Source organism: Athene noctua, chromosome 17 (genome assembly GCF_965140245.1).
Source record: "Athene noctua chromosome 17, bAthNoc1.hap1.1, whole genome shotgun sequence".
In the NCBI taxonomy this organism is placed as follows: Eukaryota; Metazoa; Chordata; class Aves; order Strigiformes; family Strigidae; genus Athene; species Athene noctua.
In genome coordinates this window covers 13,215,571-13,236,250 of record NC_134053.1, presented here as the reverse complement: position 1 = coordinate 13,236,250, position 20,680 = coordinate 13,215,571, and the positions used below count along the sequence as shown (strand labels likewise).

Genomic DNA, 20,680 nt, shown 5'->3' with positions numbered 1-20,680 from the left:
TGGGGCGCATGAAGCCCCCATGGCCCAGCCCTGTATCACCCCCCGGTTTGGTGTCACCCTGAGCACCACCGCAGCCGCTTGCCTGAGGCCTGACCCGCTCGTGCCATGCCACGGCAGGGTGCCAGGGAGCACCGGGGGGAGACAGAGCTTTACCCCAAAGCCCTGCAGCCCACGCTGAACTGGGGCACCCAGTGACTGCTGGGGGCTCAGCTGGGAGCTGTTGGGGTGGGGTACTGCCGGGGTGCGTCCCAGTGCCTGGCAGGAGGGGACCAGTAACACCCTTTACTGGACCAGCCAAGGAGCGGGAAAAGGTGCCACTTGCCTGGGGCCATTCTGGGCAGGGTAGCACCCCAAAGGCACGCTCATGCGGACACGTGGCGTGGCCCAGCATGCCCCACCAGCTCCCTGTTGCTGCTGGTTAATTTTCCAGTTCCGCCCAGTGCCCATGCGTCCCTGGTCCTGCGCTCGGTGCTGTACAGACCACACCAGCCTCCCAGCTCCGGCCACGCACCGAGGTGTGGGTGCAGAAACCGAGGTGGGTGCACAGGGCACCCACCGCTTGCATGAGCAGGGACATGAGTTATGTGGCAAGCGTCAAAATTTGGCCTAAACCCGGGAAAACCAGTTGAGCAGAAAGCAGCACTGTCCCATGGGTCTGGGGACGATGCCCAGCGCAAAGAGGGGCTCTGCCCTGCACCTCGGGCCAGCCTCCGGCAGCACTTGGCAGGGCCAGGGCTTGCACCCAGTGGGTGCCACTGGCCTTTGGATGCCGGGCTCCTGCTGGAGACCCTCCAAGCCGAGTTCTGTCTTTGGGTCTTTATTTTCCTTCCTTTGCCTTTTCCCTGGGGAGAAGCGCAGCATGTGACTTTGGTGAGAAACCGGCCAGGGTGGGAAACGGACCCTTTAATCCCGTTAAGGCTCTTAGGGCTGCGCTGACAGTCACGCTCCCCTTGTCAGCTCCGGCTGCGGGGGCCAGCCTGCCGCCTCCTTCTCCCAAAAACCCAGCATGGTGTGCAGCGGCCGTGCTCGGTGTGGAGAGGGACGCCAGCAGCAACAAAGGCCCCTCTGCGGGGTCACAGGGCCACGAACACGGGGGTCTGTGCAGCTCTGTGCACCCCAACCCCCCTGCTCAACACGGGCGTAGCCGCCCTGCCATGGGGCACAGCGCGCTGCTCCCTCCGGGACAACATCCTCGGCTGTGCCTGTGGTGAGCTCGCCCGGTCTCAGAGGGTTACCCCAAACAGGGGTAGGTGGGCTCATCACCCAGGGTGGGTGTCCAGCCTCTGCCCTGCTGCAGCCCGCGGGCACCGGGATGCGGAGGGATGGGGCAGAGAGCGGGGGTGCTGAGGGGACGGGGCAGAGACTCTCACTCCCCCCGCCCCCGTGGGAGACACCCTGCCCACACGTGTAAAACGGTGGCGCTGTCGCTTTAAAAGCGGAGGGTGGCGGCCCCTTTAAGACGCGGGAGGGGCGCGGGGGGAGGAATTAGCTGCCCGCGCACAACAGCGGGGCCGCGCCGCCACGGTGGGTCCGCGGGGCGGGCGGGGTCCCCCGAGCATCCCCCGCCCCAGGGTCTCTCTCTCTGGTTTGGGGTGGGGGTGCCCCGCGGTTCCCCTGGTCCTGCGGGGGGTGTCGGTGCCGGCCCCACTCCTGTGCTCCCCCCACTTCTGCTCCGCAGGCGCCCGCGGAGGACGTGGCGCGGCGGCGGTTGCTCGGCCTGACCGCGGGTTGTGGAGCCTTTTATAATTATCTTTATTATTATTTTAGTTTTTAATTATTCATTTTTAACCCCTCCTCCGCCCTGCCCGGGGAGCGCGGGATGGGGGCCCGGGCGCTGGCCCCGCTCCCCCTCCCCGGGGGCCGCTGCCAGCGGTAGGTGCCCCCCAGGGCTGCCCCCGCCATGGGGCAGGGCGCCATGGGGCAGGGCGCCGTGGGGCCGGCCGGGGCGCTCAGCCTGGCCGGGGCGCTGAGCCTGGCCGAGGTGCTGGCGGGGGACGGCGGGGCGCAGCCGGGCGGGACCCCGCTGCCGCTGGACCCTCCCGGGAAGGATGCTCTGAGCCACAGCCGGGGCCTGGATGTGAGTGTGGGGGCTGCGGTGGGGTTTGGGGGGCGGCGGGAGGGAGGTGGGGGTCCCGTCCCTGCTTGCCCTGCCCCCGCCATCGCTGCTGGTATCTCACCAGGATTTCCTCTGAAAACCTCGCTGCTTGCCAGGCCGGCGCCTTCCCATGGCCAGGGCTGGGTGGGGGACAGGGGACAGGGGTGGGGACAAGGGCTTCCACCCCCGCTGGCCCTGGCACAGCCCTTGGCCCACGCCCATGTAGCACAGATGGGGAAACTGAGGCAGGGATGACAGCGACCTGCTGAACTCCACCCAGCAGAGGGGCAGCAGCACTCGCGGGGTGCCCGGTGGAGGGTGCTGGGTGCTCGGGGCGGGGACGGGACTTGGAGTGCTCGGCCGAGCACCCCACGCTCTGCCCCGCAGTGCTGGGAGGTGCGGAAACACAACAGCTCCGAGTGGTGCCGCTTCGTCCGGAGCAACCCTGACTGCCAGCTGGAGGGTGGCTTCCTCGACTACCTCGAGGGGGTCTTCTGCGTCTTCCCCCCCCGGCTGCTACCCTTAGCCGTCACCCTCTACGTAAGGACAGGAGCGGGGGCGATGCTGCTGGGGGCTGTTCTGCTTTGGGGTGCTGGGTGGGGAACCCACTGACCCCTCGCTCTGCCATCCCTGACCCCACAGGTGCTCTGGCTCCTGTACCTCTTCATTATCCTCAGCGTGACGGCAGAGAAGTTGTGAGTAGCCCTGCTGAGGAGGGGACGGTACCTGGGGGGAGCCCCGTGGTCCTGGAGCAGCCCTTTCGCCTCTCTGCATCTTCTTCTCTGCCCTTCCAGCTTCTGCCCCAACTTATCGGCCATCTCCACCAACCTGAAGCTGTCTCACAACGTGGCAGTATCCTTGGCGGGTCACAAGGGACCTCAGCCGGGTAGGGGGTCGCTTTGCGCCCCCTCAGCACCGTGTCAGGGAAACCGATTCGGAGCATGAGCTGGAGGTGGCAGCGGGATGAGTGGTTGTGTGCTGGCACTGGGAAGGGGTGTCCCCATGGGGAGGAGGCCATCAGGTCTTTTCCTTGACGTCCCCTCTCCATGGTGTCACCTTCCTGGCCTTTGGCAATGGGGCGCCGGATGTCTTCAGTGCCGTGGTGGCCTTCTCCAACCCCCGGACGGCGGGGCTGGCCATCGGGGCCATCTTTGGTAAGGACATCCCCACCGCCAACTCCTCCCCGGGGGCTGCTGGCTCGGGGGGGTGATGAGTGAGGGGAACATTGCGGGGTGGTGGGATGTTCCCCCCCTGAGAGGGACCCGATGCATTGGCAGGTGCCGGCGTGTTTGTGACCACGGTGGTGGCCGGGGGCATCGCCCTGGTCAAGCCCTTCACGGCCGCCTCCAGACCTTTCCTCAGGGATGTCATCTTTTACATGGTGGCCGTCTTCCTCACCTTCGTGGTCCTCTACTTCGGCAGGATCACGCTGGGAGAGGCTCTGGGTGAGCGTCACGGGGGGGCTGGGGCTGGGCAGTGGGAGCAGCCTGGGGGTGTCGTAACCCCCCACTGCTCCCCCCATCCCAGGTTATCTGGGGCTCTATGTCTTCTATGTCTTCACCGTGGTGCTCTGCACCTGGATTCACCGGCGGCAGCGGGGGGAAGGACTGCCACCCCCTGGACGCTGGGAACCAGGTAAGGGCTGTCCTGTTGTGCCGACGGGACCCCCGGCGTGCTGGGGTCCCCCTCCACTGCCCCCTCCTTCTCTCCTCTTCCCTCCAGAGATGCCAACGGATGCTGAAGAGCAGGAGTCCTCGGGCACAAACAGCGGGGACTACGGTATGTCACTCCTGGTGGGCTCAGGGCTGGCTCTGCTCTGTCCTTAGTGGTGGTCGGGGGTCCCAGGGACCCCCAGGCTGGTGCATGTGTGACTGAGCCCATGGGGGGGCTGTGGCTGTGCTACCTTGGGCAGGGGAGTATCCCTGGGGCCCATGCTGGAAGGGCCGAGGGCCGTCCTGGGGACCCCCCCTGCCCCGTTCAGCCACCGTGGCCCCTCACAGGTGAGGAGTATCGGCCCCTGCTCCCCTCCCGGGAGACCTCCCTGCGCATCCTCAGGGCCGCCCTCAGCCCCTTGGACTACCTCAAGTGGAGGAGGAAGCCCTGGTACTGGCGGCTCTTCAAGGTTCTCAAGGTGAGTACAGGGGGACTGGAGCTGGGAGGAGCCCACACACGGGGTGTCCCCCTCCCTGCTGGCCCCTGGGGCTGTGTCACCCCTGGGCTTTGCAATGGGGACAGTGGGACAAGGGCATATACGTGGGGCACAGGTCATGGGGCGTCCCCTCTTGGGGGTCCCCCATTCCTGCTCATGGCTGCTTCTCCCAGTTGCCCGTAGAGATGGTGCTGCTGCTCACTGTTCCCGTCGTGGACCCTGACAAGGATGACCTGAACTGGAAGAGACCCCTCAACTGCCTGCACGTCCTCACCAGCCCCCTGCTCTGCATCCTCACCCTGAAGTCGGGCGCCTGTAAGAGCCCTGGACACCCAGGAGGGGACAGGACCACTGTGGCCACCAAAGCCCTGGGGACTGCAGGAGCCCTTTGGAGCTGGCACCCCATCTGGGGAGGGGAGACGGGCCAGCGAAGACCCAGGCAGGGGGGCCTGGTTTGCACTGGATGGATCTGTCCTCCCCTCAGGGGTGGGGGTTTGGGCCCCCCAGCATCCAGGTTCTGGGGGAAAAATGGGGTCTGACTTGCCTGGGGAAACTGAGGCACAGAGGGGAGCATCCCCATGAGGCCCTAGGGTAGAGGTGGCTCTAGGGGACAAGGCTTTACCTCATATCACAAGCCTGGTTGGATCCTGCCTCAGCCTGTGGGGTGCCTGCAGGGCTGCTCTGATGCCCCCTCTCTCTACCACATGCAGATGGGCTGTACCAGATCCAGGGTGTCTTTCCAGTCTGGGGACTGGTCACACTGGTTGGCTCTATCCTGGCCATCATCATCTTCATCACCACAAGCAACGAGGAGCCACCCAAGTACCACTGTGTAAGGTGTCCCCCAGCCCTGGACACCCCTTGGGGACCAGCCCAGCCTGCTCTGGACTGGGCTGAGTGTCCTGGGGGGCAGAGCAGGAGTCAGGGCCTCTTTCACGGTCCCCAGTGTCCCCAGAAGGGACACAGCTGGCCAGAGGTGTTGCAGGGTCCTGTGGGACACACACAAGGACCAGCTTACCCCTTTGCTTGGCAGGTATTTGCCTTCCTTGGGTTTTTGGCCAGCGCCATGTGGATCAATGCTGCGGCCACGGAGCTGGTGAACATCCTCCGGACCCTGGGAGTCATCTTCCAGCTGAGCAACACTGTGCTGGGCTTGACGCTGCTGGCCTGGGGCAACAGCATTGGCGGTAAGGGCCCTGCTGCACCCCGGCGCCAGCCCAGGTGCCCCGTCCTCCTGGCATCCCCCAAAGCCTCCCCTGCTCTCTCTGCAGACACCTTCTCCGACCTCACCATGGCTCGGCACGGCTATCCCCGCATGGCCTTCTCCGCCTGCTTTGGGGGCATCATCTTCAGTATCCTTTGGGTGCCAGGGGGAGGTGGTTGTGGTCCCTAGGGCATGGGCTGCCTCAGTTTCCCTGCCTGCAGCCCAGGGAGAGCCCCTGCTGCTGGGGCACCCTCGGGAGGGAGCCGGGCAGGATCCACCCCCGAGTCCCCGGTACGCTGGCAGCCTCTCTGGTGCCTGCGCAGTGAGGGGGGACTGGTGTGGTATTTGTGAGCTGCAGGGATGGAGGCAGCAGCATTCCCCCATCCCCGCTCCTGTCCCAGCCCCAGGGGAGTGGGGGTTTGGGCTGGAGTCTAGCAGATTTGGGATCTGCCAAAGGGAAGGAGGGGAAGGGGCTGTGCCACCCTCTGGGAGGTGATCTCCAGGCCTGGCTGAAGCCTCTCCTCCTGGAGTGCTCCCGGCTGTATTTGCCACAGACAGCCAAGCTTTGGGCTACATGGGAGGGCCGGTGCTTGTTCCCCTCCCCGGGGTGGGAGGGACGTGGCTGGCTCCATTGCCCCCCCGAGGTCCTCTGCATTCTGTCTCCATCCTGAACATGCCCCAGATATCCTGGTCGGTGTGGGACTCGGCTGCCTGCTGCAGATGACCAGCAGCCAGCTGGTGGTGAAGGTAAGGCTGCCCTGGCCGCAGTGACACGGGTCAGGCTGGCAGCAGGACCCCAGTGTCACCCACATCACTCCCCCTCTCCTGCAGCTGGAGCCTGACAGCCTCCTGGTCTGGATCCTGGCCGGGGCCCTAGGGCTGAGCTTGGTCTTCTCCTTCGTGTCGGTGACAGCGCAGTGCTTCCAGCTGGGCAAGGCGTACGGCATCTGCCTCATCCTCTACTACCTGGCCTTTGTCTGCGTGGCCCTGCTGACTGAGTTCAGGGTGATCCGTCTCTCCGCTGGCTGACTGGCCCCACCGCCGGCAGGAGATGCACATCCAGCCCTGGCTCCCGCTCTGCCTCCCCGCCGGATCGGGGCCTCACTGTCCCCTCTCCCTGTCCCTGCCAGGGGGACAAGGGCACCTTGATCCCAGCCGTGCTGCTGCCACCACATGCTGGAGGTATCACGTGCCAGCCCAGCCCTCGGCCTTTGCTTTCTGGAGGCGGGAGTTGGTTGTTTGTGCTTTGGGAAAGGAAAAGGAGCTGTTAGTCATTAGCTACCTCCTCTCCTCGCTCCGTTTAATCTTGTTTAAGTCAAGGTGGCTCTGAGCAGGAGTGAGGTTAAGACCTTGCCTTTCCCCGGTCCTAGGAGCAGAGGAGAGGACAGCTCCAGCCCAGGGTCACAACAGGAGAGTTTTTACCTCTTCAACCACTTTACTTTCCCCTCCCAGTCTCCACCCGGGCTGCTCTGGGCCAGGGCAGTTGTGCTACACGGGGTAACCCTGTGAAGGTCTGAGCAGAAGTTTGCCATTGCAAAGGCTGTGACGTGTTCACCCGCAGGTTTGAGATAGCAGCCGAGGCAAAGCGAGATGGGGTGAAGGTGATATAACGCTCCAGAGCAGTGCTTGGTGTTAATGCAAGCAAAGCTGGAGGGAAAAAAGAAAAACAAACAAACCAAAAACAAACCAAGGGAGGCTGGTTTCCCCTGCTTTTTTAAGCTATGTTTTTCAACCTGACATTCACATCCTACTTATTTCCTCCTCTTTAGAGTGGACAGAGGTGTAGGAAAGCAGTTGGAGGTTTCCACACACAGTGTTAGCCTCTGGCAAGACTAGGTTTAGGCACTGTAAAAAAAAAAAAAAAAAAAAAAAAAAAAAAAAAAAGGCAATAAAAAACCCAACCACAACCCCCCCCTCTGGACTTGTGTTGTTTGCTGTGAGGGTGTTTTCTCCTGCTCTCTGCTAACGTAACACAAGTTACCCAGCACAGTGCCTCTGGAGGGGGACAGGAACACCCAGAGCTGAGCCAGCAGCAGCGGAGGGGCCAGGGGGTGACAGCCTGGGCCACCGCCACGCAGGGCGGTTGTCCCCAGCAGCTCGGGGAAGTGGTTTCCAGCAGCTGATTTCTCAACAGCGGTCACATGCGCATGACTCGGCCATTGAGTTGCACGGTCGGGAACTGCAGCGTCACGGCGCGGGCTGCGAGGGGCATTCCCTGCGGGTATGGGGACACTGGTGGGGCTGCCCACGGTGCCAGGGGCAGCGGAGAGGGTGGGCTGGTGCTTCTGGTGCCTGGCGGGGGCCCGCAGGTTAGGAAGCAAACTGCCGTTACCGAGGGACAACCGACTGCTGCTCCGCGGGGAGAGAGGGGCTGTTTTGCAAGAAGCACAACCACCGGGCCTGGTTCCTGCTCCCTGCCAGCAGCCTCCTGCGCCTGGATCATTTCTCCTTTTTCTAACCAGATACAGGCTTTCAAAAGAAACCAAACCGCTGCCTGCACTTGCAGCTATTGGCTCTGCCCTGAACCTGCTCACAAGTTACCATCAGCTGCTGGAATTATCCAGGGAGACAAAACCCACTTCCTTACACACAGCAGGGTAAAGTAATCCAAACCGCAGCCAACGGACCAGTACAGAGGTACAGGGTCAAAAACCCCCTTCTAACCTTAAATATTGCGTTGGGGTGGCTTTAAAAAATGTTAAGCTTGAAAGCATTATTTTAATGTTTAGGAAAAAAATTGGCAGGGCAGAGGGAAGCTGGGCTTTGCAATGTCCAGGAGCAAGAACTGGGAGCAGGTCGGCAGGGCACATGTGCAAAATATGTCCACGCAAGCAGTTGCCACTGGAGAGGGAGGGCAGGCACTGCTCCTCTTCAAACACTGTGGAAATGCTTCAGCCATGGCCAAGCCCCACTTCTGGAATAACATGGGAAAGAGGAAAGGAAGCCACTGCCTTTACAAAGCTGAGGATGCTTTTTATTAGTGTGCTTGAAAAAATCTAGAGAACATTTTACAGACATGTCCATAAAATCATTTTATAAACAAAACGCCAGCATACAAAATCCTGCAGCACTTCCTCCCTTGCTCCCTACAAAATGATTGTCTCTGTCGTTAGTCTGTGTGTCAGGTGGGGGAGAGGAGGATAAATACAAGGGGATGCCCCATACTCAAACTTTGTTTCCTTCCAAAGTCGTATGGAAGAAGTAAACTTCTGCAACCTTCCTTGGTTTACAAAAATAATTAATACAGTGTGTACATGGGGGCAGATCAACACCTCAGCACAAAACCATGGAGGCAGCACCTGAGCCCAGAACCCCAGTTCAAGCATTCCCATCTCTGTGACACAAGAGCCCTGTAATTATATTTAAGCAGGTTGGTGCCCCCCTCAATACAGCTTAAAGCTGCAGCTCCATTCACACCCAGAAAACACCCCAAAAAAACCTCACTGGCAGCTCTGCAAGGAGAAATAGGCTGTAAGGTAATGTGAGTTCACACACAGCCACATTTTTTTCCCCCCCTAACCTTCACAATGCTCATTCATCCTGCTCACAACTTAAAACAGAATAAACAACATCTTCTCCAGCCCCAGGACTAATCTGGATAAATCTCCCAGGCTGCGACTCCATGCAGAGCAACTGCAAGAGCAACAACTGCACTGCTCATTAATTTGTGGTCGAATTTATGGTTTGGAAAACAGCCCTTTGAGGTCCTTCACGGTTCAGCTCAGAAGTAGTTTCATACCTGCAGTACCCAGAAAGGAAACAAAGAGTTGCCCTGAGGCACCCAGGGAATTTGGCAAGGGATGAGAGCAGAGGATGGTGTGCATCTTGCCTGGAAAGCTGCTCACCCACTCTTTCCATCCCATAGCCCAAATGCTCCCACCATGCTATGCAGGAGAGATTTTCAGAAGGAGCTCTGTCTTGCCTGCTTTTGAAAGTCTCATCCACTCAGGAAATGATCCTGAACTGCCCAGGTAGGAGCAGTCCTCTCCCACCGTCCTTGTGCCACGTGGTGAGGCCACCAAGGGAAAGACAGGTATGTGGGACAAAGGGAATGGGCACACAGATCTCCCACTGCCTGATCTAGCTGGAGGAAGGAGAAGGCATCCCCAAGCAAGCTCTACTCTTAGTCTGAACCTGAGAAAAGATCAAACAGCAAGAGGTGAGGGGAACCTCCCAGCTGACAGATACTTCTAGTCCTCAGCACATTCTGTGCTGACAGGACAAAAAGGAGACGTACAGAGACAGGTTCTCATCACATTGAGGGCAATGAAACACAAGCGATGATGCAACCTGTCATGATCCCAGAAAAAATGTGGTGGAGCTGAGAAGGGATCCCTTTTCCCCTTTCCTTCCCATCCCTCAGCTACCACATCCAGCAGCCTCCTTGCCAGCTGCAGAAAAGCAGGCAGGTGAGAAGAATCATTATATTCCATGTTCATCCTGCATCCAAAATTCAGGGGAACAGTAAAGCTCTTCAGTGGATCTTCCAAAGATCCAACTCAGTCAGCATCTGACAGCCTGAGGAACACTTCTGCAAGGGCAAGAACAAGGGAGGAGCAACACTGCTGTGCTGGGACTCGCTCACCTGCATAAACAAAGCAATGACCTGGATGAGGACTAACCAGCAGTACTGTTTGATGCCCATAAACTGCTTAACTCAGAACCAGGCAGAAATAAGTCAGACTTGGAGATGCAAAACCTTTCCTCCTAGTCATCTATTTGAGCTAGGGACCAGCCAGAGATTTGCCATTTACAGAGCAGGTGGCCAAGTGGCAGAGGTCAACAGCCACCGTCACCCTGCAGAACGCTCCCTCTCCCTGAATGGGGACAGGAACTTTGGGGTTTCCAGAGGCAATCCCAATCCCAGGCAGAACCGACCAGCAGCGGTGCAGATACTTGATAGCTACAGCAGAGACAGAGTTCGTCTCCCCAAACTCCTGTCCCACCTATGGTCATAACACAATGAGATCCTGGCCCTCACTTCTGTCCCCAGCTGCCACAGAACTGCTTGGGGACAGCTAAATTCAATAATCAGAGCTGGATCTACTACAGGGAGTGCATCTAGGTGTGCCAAAAAGGAGGGGAAAGGCAGACTGCTCTTCCAAAAGTGCTGAAATTTCACACCACCTCCCCTTTCTTTGCATAAGGAAGGTGGAGAAGAAAAAAACTCACTCCCTGATCTTTTATTCCTAGGTTAATGGTACCCTTTAAGCAAAAGAGATCTTCAAAAAGGGTAAAAGTTTTAATATTAAGCAGGTGGCTTCAGCGCATTCCCTGCTGTTAATGGATTACACGTTCCTTTCCCCAAGGTCTGTTAGTGGTAAGACAAACAGCAGGCTCGAGCCTGGGAAGCGGCTCAGCGGGAGAAGGTCTGTGTCCTGTCCGAGATGCTCACTCTGTGCTGAGCACTGGCATCACACTCAACCTGTGTGTAGCCTTACACAGAGTCCCCTGGCCTCTGGTTTTTCAGCAATTCACTGCCTAGGGGAAGAGCTTTAAACCCTAAAGCCGAACAGTACACTGAACAGATCTATATACATCATCCCAATATATACGCTGTGAAGTAATACTTTAGGTTATTGCATAGAAGGTGGCTTGCGTTAGCTAGGCCTAAATGACAGTCTGGGAGCGTTGTCGGAGGCTCAGGGGCTTCAGAGAGCTGTTGGGAGCAGATGCAGGCTCTTGCAACGGTGTCTGAGATTCCTCTTTTCTGGAATGCTCCTCATACCATTCCTGCAACAGAAGATCGCTGAGATCAGGCTCTGCCCCACTCTGGCCTCGCAGCCCCCCAGCAGGACCCCGAAGGGCAGAGCCTTCGGCTGCTCTGCCATGTGAGGGCACATCCGCTCAGGCACAGAGAGGCTCTTTCCAAAGCCCTGGATATAGCCCAGCCCCCCGGAACAACCCGGTCAGCTGCAGCAAGGCTGTGACAGACACACCGAGACCTTGCCACCCACTGTCCGAGCAAGAAGCACCAGCTATGGCTCAACTCCAGTTGGCTGAACTGACAAACCTGGGCAAGGAAACATCCCCCTCAAAGGATGTCCCTCTCAAACGTCCAGGACTCTAGTACTGATGTCCCTGTCATGTTTGGGATTTGCAGAGTTGTCCCCAATCCTGGGCAGTGCCCAGGGTGTTACAGTATGTTACATAATCCAAGACCAAGCAGAACAGGCAGGGAGCTTCTCTGCAGATTTCCACCCAGCTCCATGGTGAATAACATGTTTATTTTTGTTAGTGAGACTGAAGACTCAACCCCAAGCTAGCTGCCCAAGGGACAAAGGACAGATTCAAATGGCTGCTAGATTAATTCCTTCAGTACTAATCATTACATTAGCCATGACCTTCAACCTGGAGGTGAATATCTGGCAGGCACTCCACTGACCATGGCGTAAAGTCCCTGACCTCGAAGGGCACTAGCAGGAATGCCCTAAACAAGCCAGAGAATCATTTGTTAGCCTGTTATTCTGACAGAAAAGCAGCAGCATTGCTCACACCAAGCAGCACTCTGCCTAGGAGGGAAACTTGGTTTCTGTGTCAGACAGGCACACCCAAGCTCAAACACAATCACATTCCAGCGGTTTAACAAATTAGCGTTTGGCAGCCAAGCCCCGGGAACACACTGTGCATGTGCTCCCGGCCCAAACACGTCCACCTCGGTGAGGGCAGGTGAGCTCAGCCAAGCTGGAGTGCCCAGGCACACCCCGAGCGCTGACCCTCACCGGCACAGCCTCGCACCGCCACCCACTGAAGAGGCTCTGACGTGCTCTGTGGTTTAAGACCCTGAGTGCAAGAACGGCTCCATCTAAAGCACACTTCATCTACTGCCTACGCTTCTCACAGGGCACGTGGCTGGCTGGGTCCTGGAGGAAGAAGGCCTCCAGTTTTCAAAAGGATGGTTTGTTACTGCAGGCAATGTTCTGCTCACCACAGAGACTTGCTGATATTTCCAACTCAGGCTCACGTACCTGTATCTCCTCCTCATACATCTTCATACTCAAATCACTCTTGGTCCTTGATCTGCGCCCCAGAAACAGTGTTGACATTTGCTAAAGATTTGGGGAAAGGAAGAGGAAAAGCCAAAAAAGACATTCATCAGTCACTCAGCAGCTCACAGAACCAGTCCCTGCAACTCCAGACATCCCTCATGCAGACACCCATCATCCACTGCTGACTCGGGCTTTCCTGGGCTCCTTCTGTTGTCATGGGAAAAAGGCATTTCAGGGTGCACGTCACCCAACAGATGCAGGCATCTACTGCAGGCTGAGATGAGTCACACTGAGCAGATCCCCAAAGGCTACAGAGGGAGCTGTAGCTCAGATGGATGCATCTGTCAGCAGTGCTAAATTTAGTCAGATGAATATAACATCAGTGCCTGGAACAAGGCTCAAACCCAAGCTTCCAAATAAGATCTTGTCTGAGAACAATTTCAGGTCCCACTTGTCTAGACCATACCATTTACTCCACGAACCTGGACTTCTTAAATTGTGTAAGGAGAGAGCCAAAGTCTCAATTACTCTCTGACCACATGAGTTATATGAACAGGATTGAGAAGCAAAAGAAACCTCAGGTCTGGCATCCTCATTCTGTACTCCACTGCAAGGCTGAGGACAGCATCCTCCTTTGGTTTGTCTTGAAAACTGTTTCTGATCAGTGTCATCATCACTATTCTGAATTTTGTCTGTGTGAACAAGAGCTCAGCCTTTAACTACCAAGCCAGCCAAAGCAAATAAAGGTTGCTTAAGAGATTGCACTTTGTAATGATGATATAAGAATATAACGGCTATTATTACAACAAGCACTTAAGCTCTGCCCAGATGCACGAGACAACAGTTCTGAGACAAGAGCAGTTACCCAGGCCAGCTCTTTTTTCCAATTGCCCATCCTGTTTTAGAATGAAAATGTAAGCAGTGCCCTGGAGAAAGGAAGCCTGGTGTTTGGAATCGATACCATTGTATTGCTGCATAATGTTTCAGGACTGTCCAAGCCTAAGTGTACGATGGCACAGAGAGAGAGGCAGGAGAATTACAAGACAATGGCTTCCTTAAAGAAAAAGAAATACACTTTTTTCCAGTCAGTAGTGGGCCAGGACAGCTCTAAGCCAAGTTTGCAAGCAACAGCAACAACCCTTTGTGAAGGCCATTCAGAGTGCAGGGGAAATTCAGCTGCTACTTTTCTAGAGCAGCAAATCTTTGTGCCGATGCTACAGAGCCCCTCCAGTAACTCAGCTCTCAGCACTATAAGACACGTGTAGCTTCTCTTAAGACAGCAAAAATGCATTTGTGGCCCTAGCACGCCTCCCTCCCCTGAAGCTGAGAACATGCAGTGAGCATCTCCTCTTACCCCGTATTTGTCCATCTGCAGAACGATCTTCTGCAGCTGAGCGGTTTCAGCGGCAGCTGAACTCCTCTTGTACAGCTCAATTATGCCAACTACCTCCTCCTTGGAGATCTCCTTCTCCAGCACAATGCCGTTGTCTTCTGGAGAGGCAAGAAAAAGAAAGAAGAAAAAAAAAAAGTCTCCAAGATGAACATTGCTTCATCAGCCACTACGATAATCCTGGAAGGCAAAACTTAACAGTGCACAGGACCAAGCCAGATGTCAGGCAGTCTGTACCTACTTTTGTGACTAGAAAGTGTATGTCCTTGTCCCCCAGCAAGGAAGGGAATAAGTTAACTAGCGTGCAGTGCCAGCAAGCAACTCAGCTTTTTAAAACATCAGGCTCCTCAGTATCTTAAAAAAAGTCTTGTAGCTTTTTGCATGCCTGTAAATTAACTAGCAAAGCAAACAATCACACAGGAATTGCTGCCTTTTGACCTGCAACTGCCTGACACAGTTTGGGAGTTCAGTGCTAACAAATGTCTTTCACTGCACCCTTCAAACTGGGTGTAGGAGTGACCACGATCAAAAGTGTTTCTGTAACTAACAATGCCTGGCTCCTGCAGGCCTGTGCCACAGAAATGTGATCTTCTGGCACCTAAGAAAGATGAGGGGCTGATCAAAGCTGTTCCCATGTCTGGGGCCTTTGTCATGTTTCTTCAGGGAAGATTCTCTGGTATTAAATGTATAAATGCAGTAGCTCTATCTCCTTCCTGCAGAAAAGTGTAAAGAATTATTAAGATTAGTCTGCATGGAGAATGAATAGAAAAGTCTGGGTGTAGAGCACCTGAAGGAATATCAGGAGAAGGGCTATAAGAAATTAATGTGTTTGTGGCAGCTAAATTAGCAGGTCATGAAGTTACATGCAGTTTCAGACACCCAGCTCAAAGGACAGTGAGTAAAACTGGTGACTCACAGTGTGAGGGGATGGAGAGACTAGTCACTCTCAGTTGGCTTGTCCAAAACCAGGATGTAGTCACCAGTCTAAAAACAACTGGGAGATGTGGAAAGAACTGGATAGGCAGCATCCATCGTCCATGTCATGACAAAGAGTGCTGGCAAACCACTTGGATCCAGCATTTTGGTGCCTGAACGCTGGACAAACCACTTGGAGACACGTTCTGTTGCCAGTGAGTATATTAGCAAGGAAGGGAAATTGGTTTAAAAAAAATAAAATAAAAACCACCTTCCCATCCTGTAAGGTCTCTCATTGAGCTTTGGTACATTGTTGCTGAAATGTTTCCTAGATTTCTTTCACTAGATGCACACAGCCTTCCTATCCTCAAACTATTTTGTTGAAGCAGCTCAAGTAGTTGAAGAGCACACACACATATATATAAAAAACCACATACATACATATACACATGGTTTTTGGGAAGTGCTGGGGGAGACATGAGGGACAGAGGAGAAGGGCTATGTAGAAATGTCACAAAAGCATAAGAATGAGCTTAGGAAGTCAGGCTAAAAAAATAAATTGATAAATCTGGTCTTTGCTGGCCAATCCCATTCTCTCTTACAGGCACAAGACACCAGGGAGAGAAGATACAACACTGTAGGTCAATCATTCCTCAAGTTCTGACCTTCTGAATCTTGGTTCTTCCGAGTGTAGTTCATGCGGAAGACGAAAGCATCCAGAATAAAAGCCACAATGATTGTCATCACCACCTGGGAGAGGACACGAACAGAAGAGATTAGGAGGCTGCTGCTGGGGGGTTATTCCAGCCCAGTTCAACCCCAAGCTGAGCATTTGGTCTGTGCTTCAACTCTGTGCTCCCCACCCAGCTCCTCCAGGGCAGAGGGGATGCACGTGTCACACCTGTGAGTAAACTGCTAACAGTCAACCACAACGGGGACGGAACAAAACTCTAGTGCTGCCCTAGTCCTTACCCCAGGCACAGATTTGTGCAGCATTAACTTTGTCAATGCCCATAAATTCAACTTTTTGCCACTGATGTGGGTGCACACCTGTTTCTGAAAGAAACATTTATGTAGAAGGGCAGAGTTGTTCTCATTCAGTGATGGAAACCCTCCGGAACACAGTAAAAGCTGTCTCCCTCCCCCTCATCCCTACTATCTGATGCATAAAGCACATCCAGAAACCTACCATGGTCACAATATAGAAGATCATGAAGTAGAGACGGCTCCAGTGAGTGGTTTGGGATGTCACCCCTTCCTAAAGAGGAGAGGGAAGAAGTCAGCAGTGCACAAAAGAAGGGAGAGTCTGCTGTTAACTGCTTGCCAACAGACACAAAGCAGCATAAACATCTCTCTCTTATTTGTGGCTCGACAATTAGCCCCAGGGGCTGCCTTCACAACACTCAATGCCCCAACTGGTCCTTGCAGCTAATCTGCCCCTCAAGCTAAAAAGAGACGTTCCTATATGCAAACACACAGAACATGTAAAGCTTGGGGCTGCAAGAGCCATTGCTGCTACCAGAACACAGCTTGGGCAGCAGGGTGACAAACTGGAATCTGGAGCGATATCATTTGTCCAGGCTGTGAAATCTGGCCTGAAGGCTGGTCAAGATTCACAAGAAAACATGCCAGAGGTCAAATGCCACCCAGCAACCAAGACCAAAAGATATCTGGCAACAACAAGTGGCAGTGTTGGGCCCATCTCCAATCACCAGGGGAAGAAAGCAGTGGTGGTGTGGAAGACTGAGCTCAACGGGCAGAGTCTGTGCCACCTGTGCACACAAGGTAGCTGAGCTTTACTTACCATGATGATGTACCAGTCATTGACGACTGTCAGCTCAAACAGCGTGACTGTATACAGTGGGAGAAAAAATACAGACAATTACTTTGTCCATCCTGACCCACTTTACAGTGATTCTTAGACAAAGTATTTGACAGGGAAGGCTGACACAAGACACCGAAGTTTCAATACAGCCAGCAAATCCAGAGACAGAATGCAGACCCTCATCACTGCAATTGCTTCAGACAAAGGGGGTTAGACCCACAGAACCAGGAGCATGCCTTTATCTGTATTTCTTAAAAGAATCATAAACAGACCTGACTCTTTCCAGCAGAGAGCATGGAGACCTCTGAAGTCTCCAGGAGATAAACACCTCTGCTCACACATTAAGAAAAATCACACCGAGAGTAATCAACATTCAAATTATTCTTCATCAGTGGGATTAAAGAAATGTATTAGCATCACTATTGGTTCTTTAGAAGGGTAATGACTTAAAGCCCTCCTTAAACATCTCTGGAAGTCTGGTCTGCTCACCAGTCGGAACAGATCTGCTGGCTTCACACTGGCTTTTAAGAGCCGTCTGCTTACCTTGCAAAACAGTCATGGCACAATTAGTCAGCTGGATTCTCCAGACAGAAAGAGCCGGATGCTGAATGTTTGAGGTGCATTAGTGGGACTGACTCTATGGGAGAGTCCCAGGTTTCTTACATGAGCATCAGAGTCCTGCCATCCAGCTCTGCAGGACAAAGATGCACTAAGGAATAGTCTTTGCTACAGACAAAACTGCCCTTACCAAAGCTGTTCAAAATGTTGTCGAAGTTATTGAGATAGTAATAACCTTCTTCCACAACCGTCTTGTTGCCAACTGTATGATTCACCCAGCGGTAGGAATCTGCAACTGTGCTTGTGCTGGTTGGACAAACCGGGACAAAGAATGAGAACTGGAAAAGCAAGGAAAATCTCAAGGGTTGTAAATACCAGAACACTTAGAGGGTGGTGAGCAGGGTGGCAGTTTCTACCTCTTGGCCAACACTTGTCTTTTTCTCTGAAAGCCTCTCTCCTTCACAGCTCAGCACAAGCCCAGGGAGCACATGGTGTCTTTCTGAACAATTCAGCAAATATACCAGAGAAACTGTTTGAGTTAGACTTCTTGGCTCACACCCTTAAAGCTTGGCATTTCCAAGTGGTCTGCCACCATTTAAGATGAAAAGGGCACAGGACAGCTTAGCTTCCAAGACCAGGTGAATTTATCTTGGTACAAAATGAGACTTAAATATGTAACGTGTCTGGCCAAGCAACTCTGGCATCACCAAGAAAAAAATCTCAACTTCACTCTGTAGCAGATGTGACAAGAGTTTCCAGCCATGGCACCATGAAGAAGTCCTCCCAGTGCAGCTACCCAAGGCAAGTTACAGAGCTCATTAAAGCCAGACAACCCTGCCACTGAAATCTCTCCCTTTCCAAATGCAATGCAAAAGCCATTTCATCCGATCTCACCTAGAGAAGTGAAGTGTCTCCCAGATTTTTGCAGCATGTTGCCTTGTTTGCAAAACCCCATTCAGACCCATTCTCTGGCTCCTTCTCCACAGGGAGATGGAGCTGCCAGGGCTCACAGCTGCTGGCTGTGCACCAAAACCACTGCAGAGGGGGATGGATTTGCAGTACTTACTTGCAGCAGTTTGGGTAGACCACACCAGCAAAGAACTCCATGCCAACAATGGCAAAGCAATAGTAGAAGATCAGCAGGGTTAAACCCAGGCTGGAGGCAAAAACAGAAAGAGTATTGTGCTACTGAAGAGTTGCTAAGGCAGGGAAACACAAAGTCACAGGCTGGTTGCTCTGGAATGAATTTCCAAGAGATGGGAAGCAGCACTGAAAACCCCAGACCACCCTCCCTGCCACTGTGGCTCTGCAGTTCTTTGCCTGCTCTCATTCTCTTGAAGTCCTTGGACAAGGAGCTTGCCACTCACTGAAGAGAGAAACTAAAGAGGAGCCTGGATCCCCTCCCAGTCTGTCTTTTTCTGGTAAACAAATGTCTCTGCAGTTTCTTTAATAAAGAACAACACACACTGTTTCTGCCCTCTCCACGTCCTTGGATGCAGGGACTGTGCCAAGAACAGGGTTCTCTAGCTCTGCTAGAAAATAAGAAATAAGGTCTGAGGATGCCCCACTCAAACACCAAGCTCCTTCTGCCCCACCATTTCACAGTAATGTTGTTGTGGCTGTATTAAGGACAGGGGAACATCTGGGAACATTCATGCTAATGTTCCTTACAAATGGGCACCTCTCTCACCAAAAGCTGGGATGGGGGATGAAAATTAAACAAGCATCGACTCTTAGTTATCTTCCTAACACAAAAGCAGGAGGTGGCCCAGCATGCTGGAGCGTTGTTTATCACATGCTGCTCCAAGAAACTGGAAGTTTAACACCCCACTGCAGCACACTGAGGAATCAGTGACAATCTATTGACAGACCAGAGCATAAACATCTTTAGCAGGTTTGACAGGTCCCTATCCTGGCCCCAGCCCTAGACACTCCCCTCTCCCCGCCATCACCCAAAGAGAATAAGTTAGTACCTGGCCATCCGGGGGAACAACTCAAACATAGTGTCCAGGACATTTCTGTAGCGTTTCTTCAACTTAAATAGCCTGAAAGGAGAAGCCAATGGTTACCTACATGCTGCAACTTTCTCAGTGTTGTTGGAAATAGTTAAGGGTGTCACAGTTCTCTGTACCTCCCAGGTCAATGAAAAGTAAGGATTCCTCACACTAAATTCACAGGATCTGCTCTTGCTCAAGTGGTCTCCACTCACCTAACAACATCCTGCTGTCCCATCTGAATGTTTATGACACATTCAACTAAGTGTTCACAGGATTGAGGAATCTCAAGGAAAAGTCTACGTCTTTCTACGCAGCATGATGCATAAATAGCTATTAAAAAAAAAATCATAAGAACTTAAACTACGTCCTGTGTACAGGGTCAGGATTCATTACTCCTTTCCTCACACACTCGCTTTTCTGTGTTTCCCCCATGACCCAATAAAATTTGATGAAAATCCTACATTGTGCCTACTAATTTAAGATTTGGCAACTCTGTCAGCCTTTGCAGAGAAACACAGCTGCCAAACACAGGCTTTGGCAGGGGAGCAATGGAGAAAACATTTATTTTTTTTCCCCCTTGAGTGTCATAAAGTGTTCTTTAAATCCTCACTGAAGAGCTAAATTACATTAGTTTTTTTTTAACAAAACAACATTTTGCCTAAATGCCTTCCCCCTACATCTCTCAAAGCGATCTGCAAAGGCGAATGTACCTTCAAAACAGCCTCGAAATGAGAGGGTTAATCAGACCCATCTTACTGAGCTGCAGAGAGGTTACAGGCTTAAAGTCTTGCTTAAAGTGTGAGATGTAGTTAGAGCAGGGTTGTACTTCACCCTAGAAAGCAGCATCCTTTGAAAACTGTAATTTCTGGTAATTCAATGGAAATTATTAAACTGGCTCAGACTGTCTCACCCTGACAGAAGAGCTTTTCTCTGAACAGCATCAGACAATTTAAAGGAGGTGTAAGAACCCCACGAAGGCAGACACAGGATAATCTGCCCCCGGTAAATCCCTTGATCTCTATTAGAGATCAGCTTAAGCTCCAAAGCACGGGGTTTCATATCCCATCCCAAGTTTTTGTTATCATTCATTTTGATAACTCTAGCTAATCTCATTACCCCACGCCATTCCTGTTTGCCATGGTCACGTACCCACAGAGCAATCCTTGCCCTCTCCTGGCAAGGAGCTTGGACCCCAACTGGATTGATGGAAAACAAGCCTGGCTGTTTTCTTCCCCACCTACTCTCTGTACCCACCCCCAGCTTTCCCATCTCACCTCAGCAGCTGGAGGGGTCGCAAAACCACAATGAAGTAGAATGGCTCCATGTTAAACGCCAGTGCCATGAGCCCCAAAAATGCAAACAGGGTGACTGAGAAGTCAAATCTGGAAAGAAGAAAACAAAATAAGAGCAATGATTTATCACCAGTGTTTCAGCAGAGGAGAGGTTCTTGGTGCACAAGGCCAAGGGCAGAAGAATTTCAATAGCTTGCTGACAGCCTCGTCTACAGGCCTAAACACTCATCTCAGAAGTCAAGTGTAACCCAACAGTGTTTGCCACC

General features: G+C 53.4%; 2 protein-coding genes across 7 annotated transcripts in view; one reads left to right on the top strand and one right to left on the bottom strand.

Annotated features, from left to right (window-relative positions):
- Window positions 1-1,492: 1,492 nt before the first annotated feature.
- Window positions 1,493-7,123, top strand: SLC8B1 (solute carrier family 8 member B1). Of its 2 annotated transcripts, none has more exons than XM_074920721.1 (15): window positions 1,493-2,077; window positions 2,483-2,635; window positions 2,738-2,790; window positions 2,890-2,947; window positions 3,117-3,249; window positions 3,373-3,540; window positions 3,623-3,730; window positions 3,818-3,874; window positions 4,096-4,226; window positions 4,418-4,559; window positions 4,955-5,076; window positions 5,278-5,431; window positions 5,516-5,596; window positions 6,131-6,195; window positions 6,280-7,123. In XM_074920721.1, the coding sequence occupies exons 1-15, from the start codon at window positions 1,901-1,903 to the stop codon at window positions 6,475-6,477; spliced, it is 1,800 nt and encodes a 599-aa protein (XP_074776822.1). In that variant the 5' UTR covers window positions 1,493-1,900; the 3' UTR covers window positions 6,478-7,123. The 2 variants fall into 2 exon arrangements, with proteins under 2 accessions (XP_074776822.1, XP_074776823.1); XM_074920722.1 differs by having other exon boundaries at window positions 2,890-2,948; window positions 3,145-3,249.
- Window positions 7,124-8,402: 1,279 nt separating this feature from the next.
- TPCN1 (two pore segment channel 1) overlaps window positions 8,403-20,680 on the bottom strand; it is a 49,167-nt gene continuing 36,889 nt past the window's right edge. For all 5 annotated transcript variants that reach the window (XM_074920714.1, XM_074920713.1, XM_074920712.1 and 2 more), the window contains 10 exons: window positions 20,397-20,504; window positions 19,099-19,170; window positions 18,192-18,281; window positions 17,316-17,431; window positions 16,547-16,593; window positions 15,932-16,000; window positions 15,408-15,492; window positions 13,792-13,928; window positions 12,417-12,497; window positions 8,403-11,181 (listed from right to left, as the gene is read on the bottom strand). In XM_074920714.1, coding sequence (XP_074776815.1) covers window positions 11,059-11,181; window positions 12,417-12,497; window positions 13,792-13,928; window positions 15,408-15,492; window positions 15,932-16,000; window positions 16,547-16,593; window positions 17,316-17,431; window positions 18,192-18,281; window positions 19,099-19,170; window positions 20,397-20,504 — 928 coding nt within the window. In that variant the 3' untranslated portion in view covers window positions 8,403-11,058. The remainder of the gene's footprint in view (window positions 11,182-12,416; window positions 12,498-13,791; window positions 13,929-15,407; window positions 15,493-15,931; window positions 16,001-16,546; window positions 16,594-17,315; window positions 17,432-18,191; window positions 18,282-19,098; window positions 19,171-20,396; window positions 20,505-20,680) is intronic.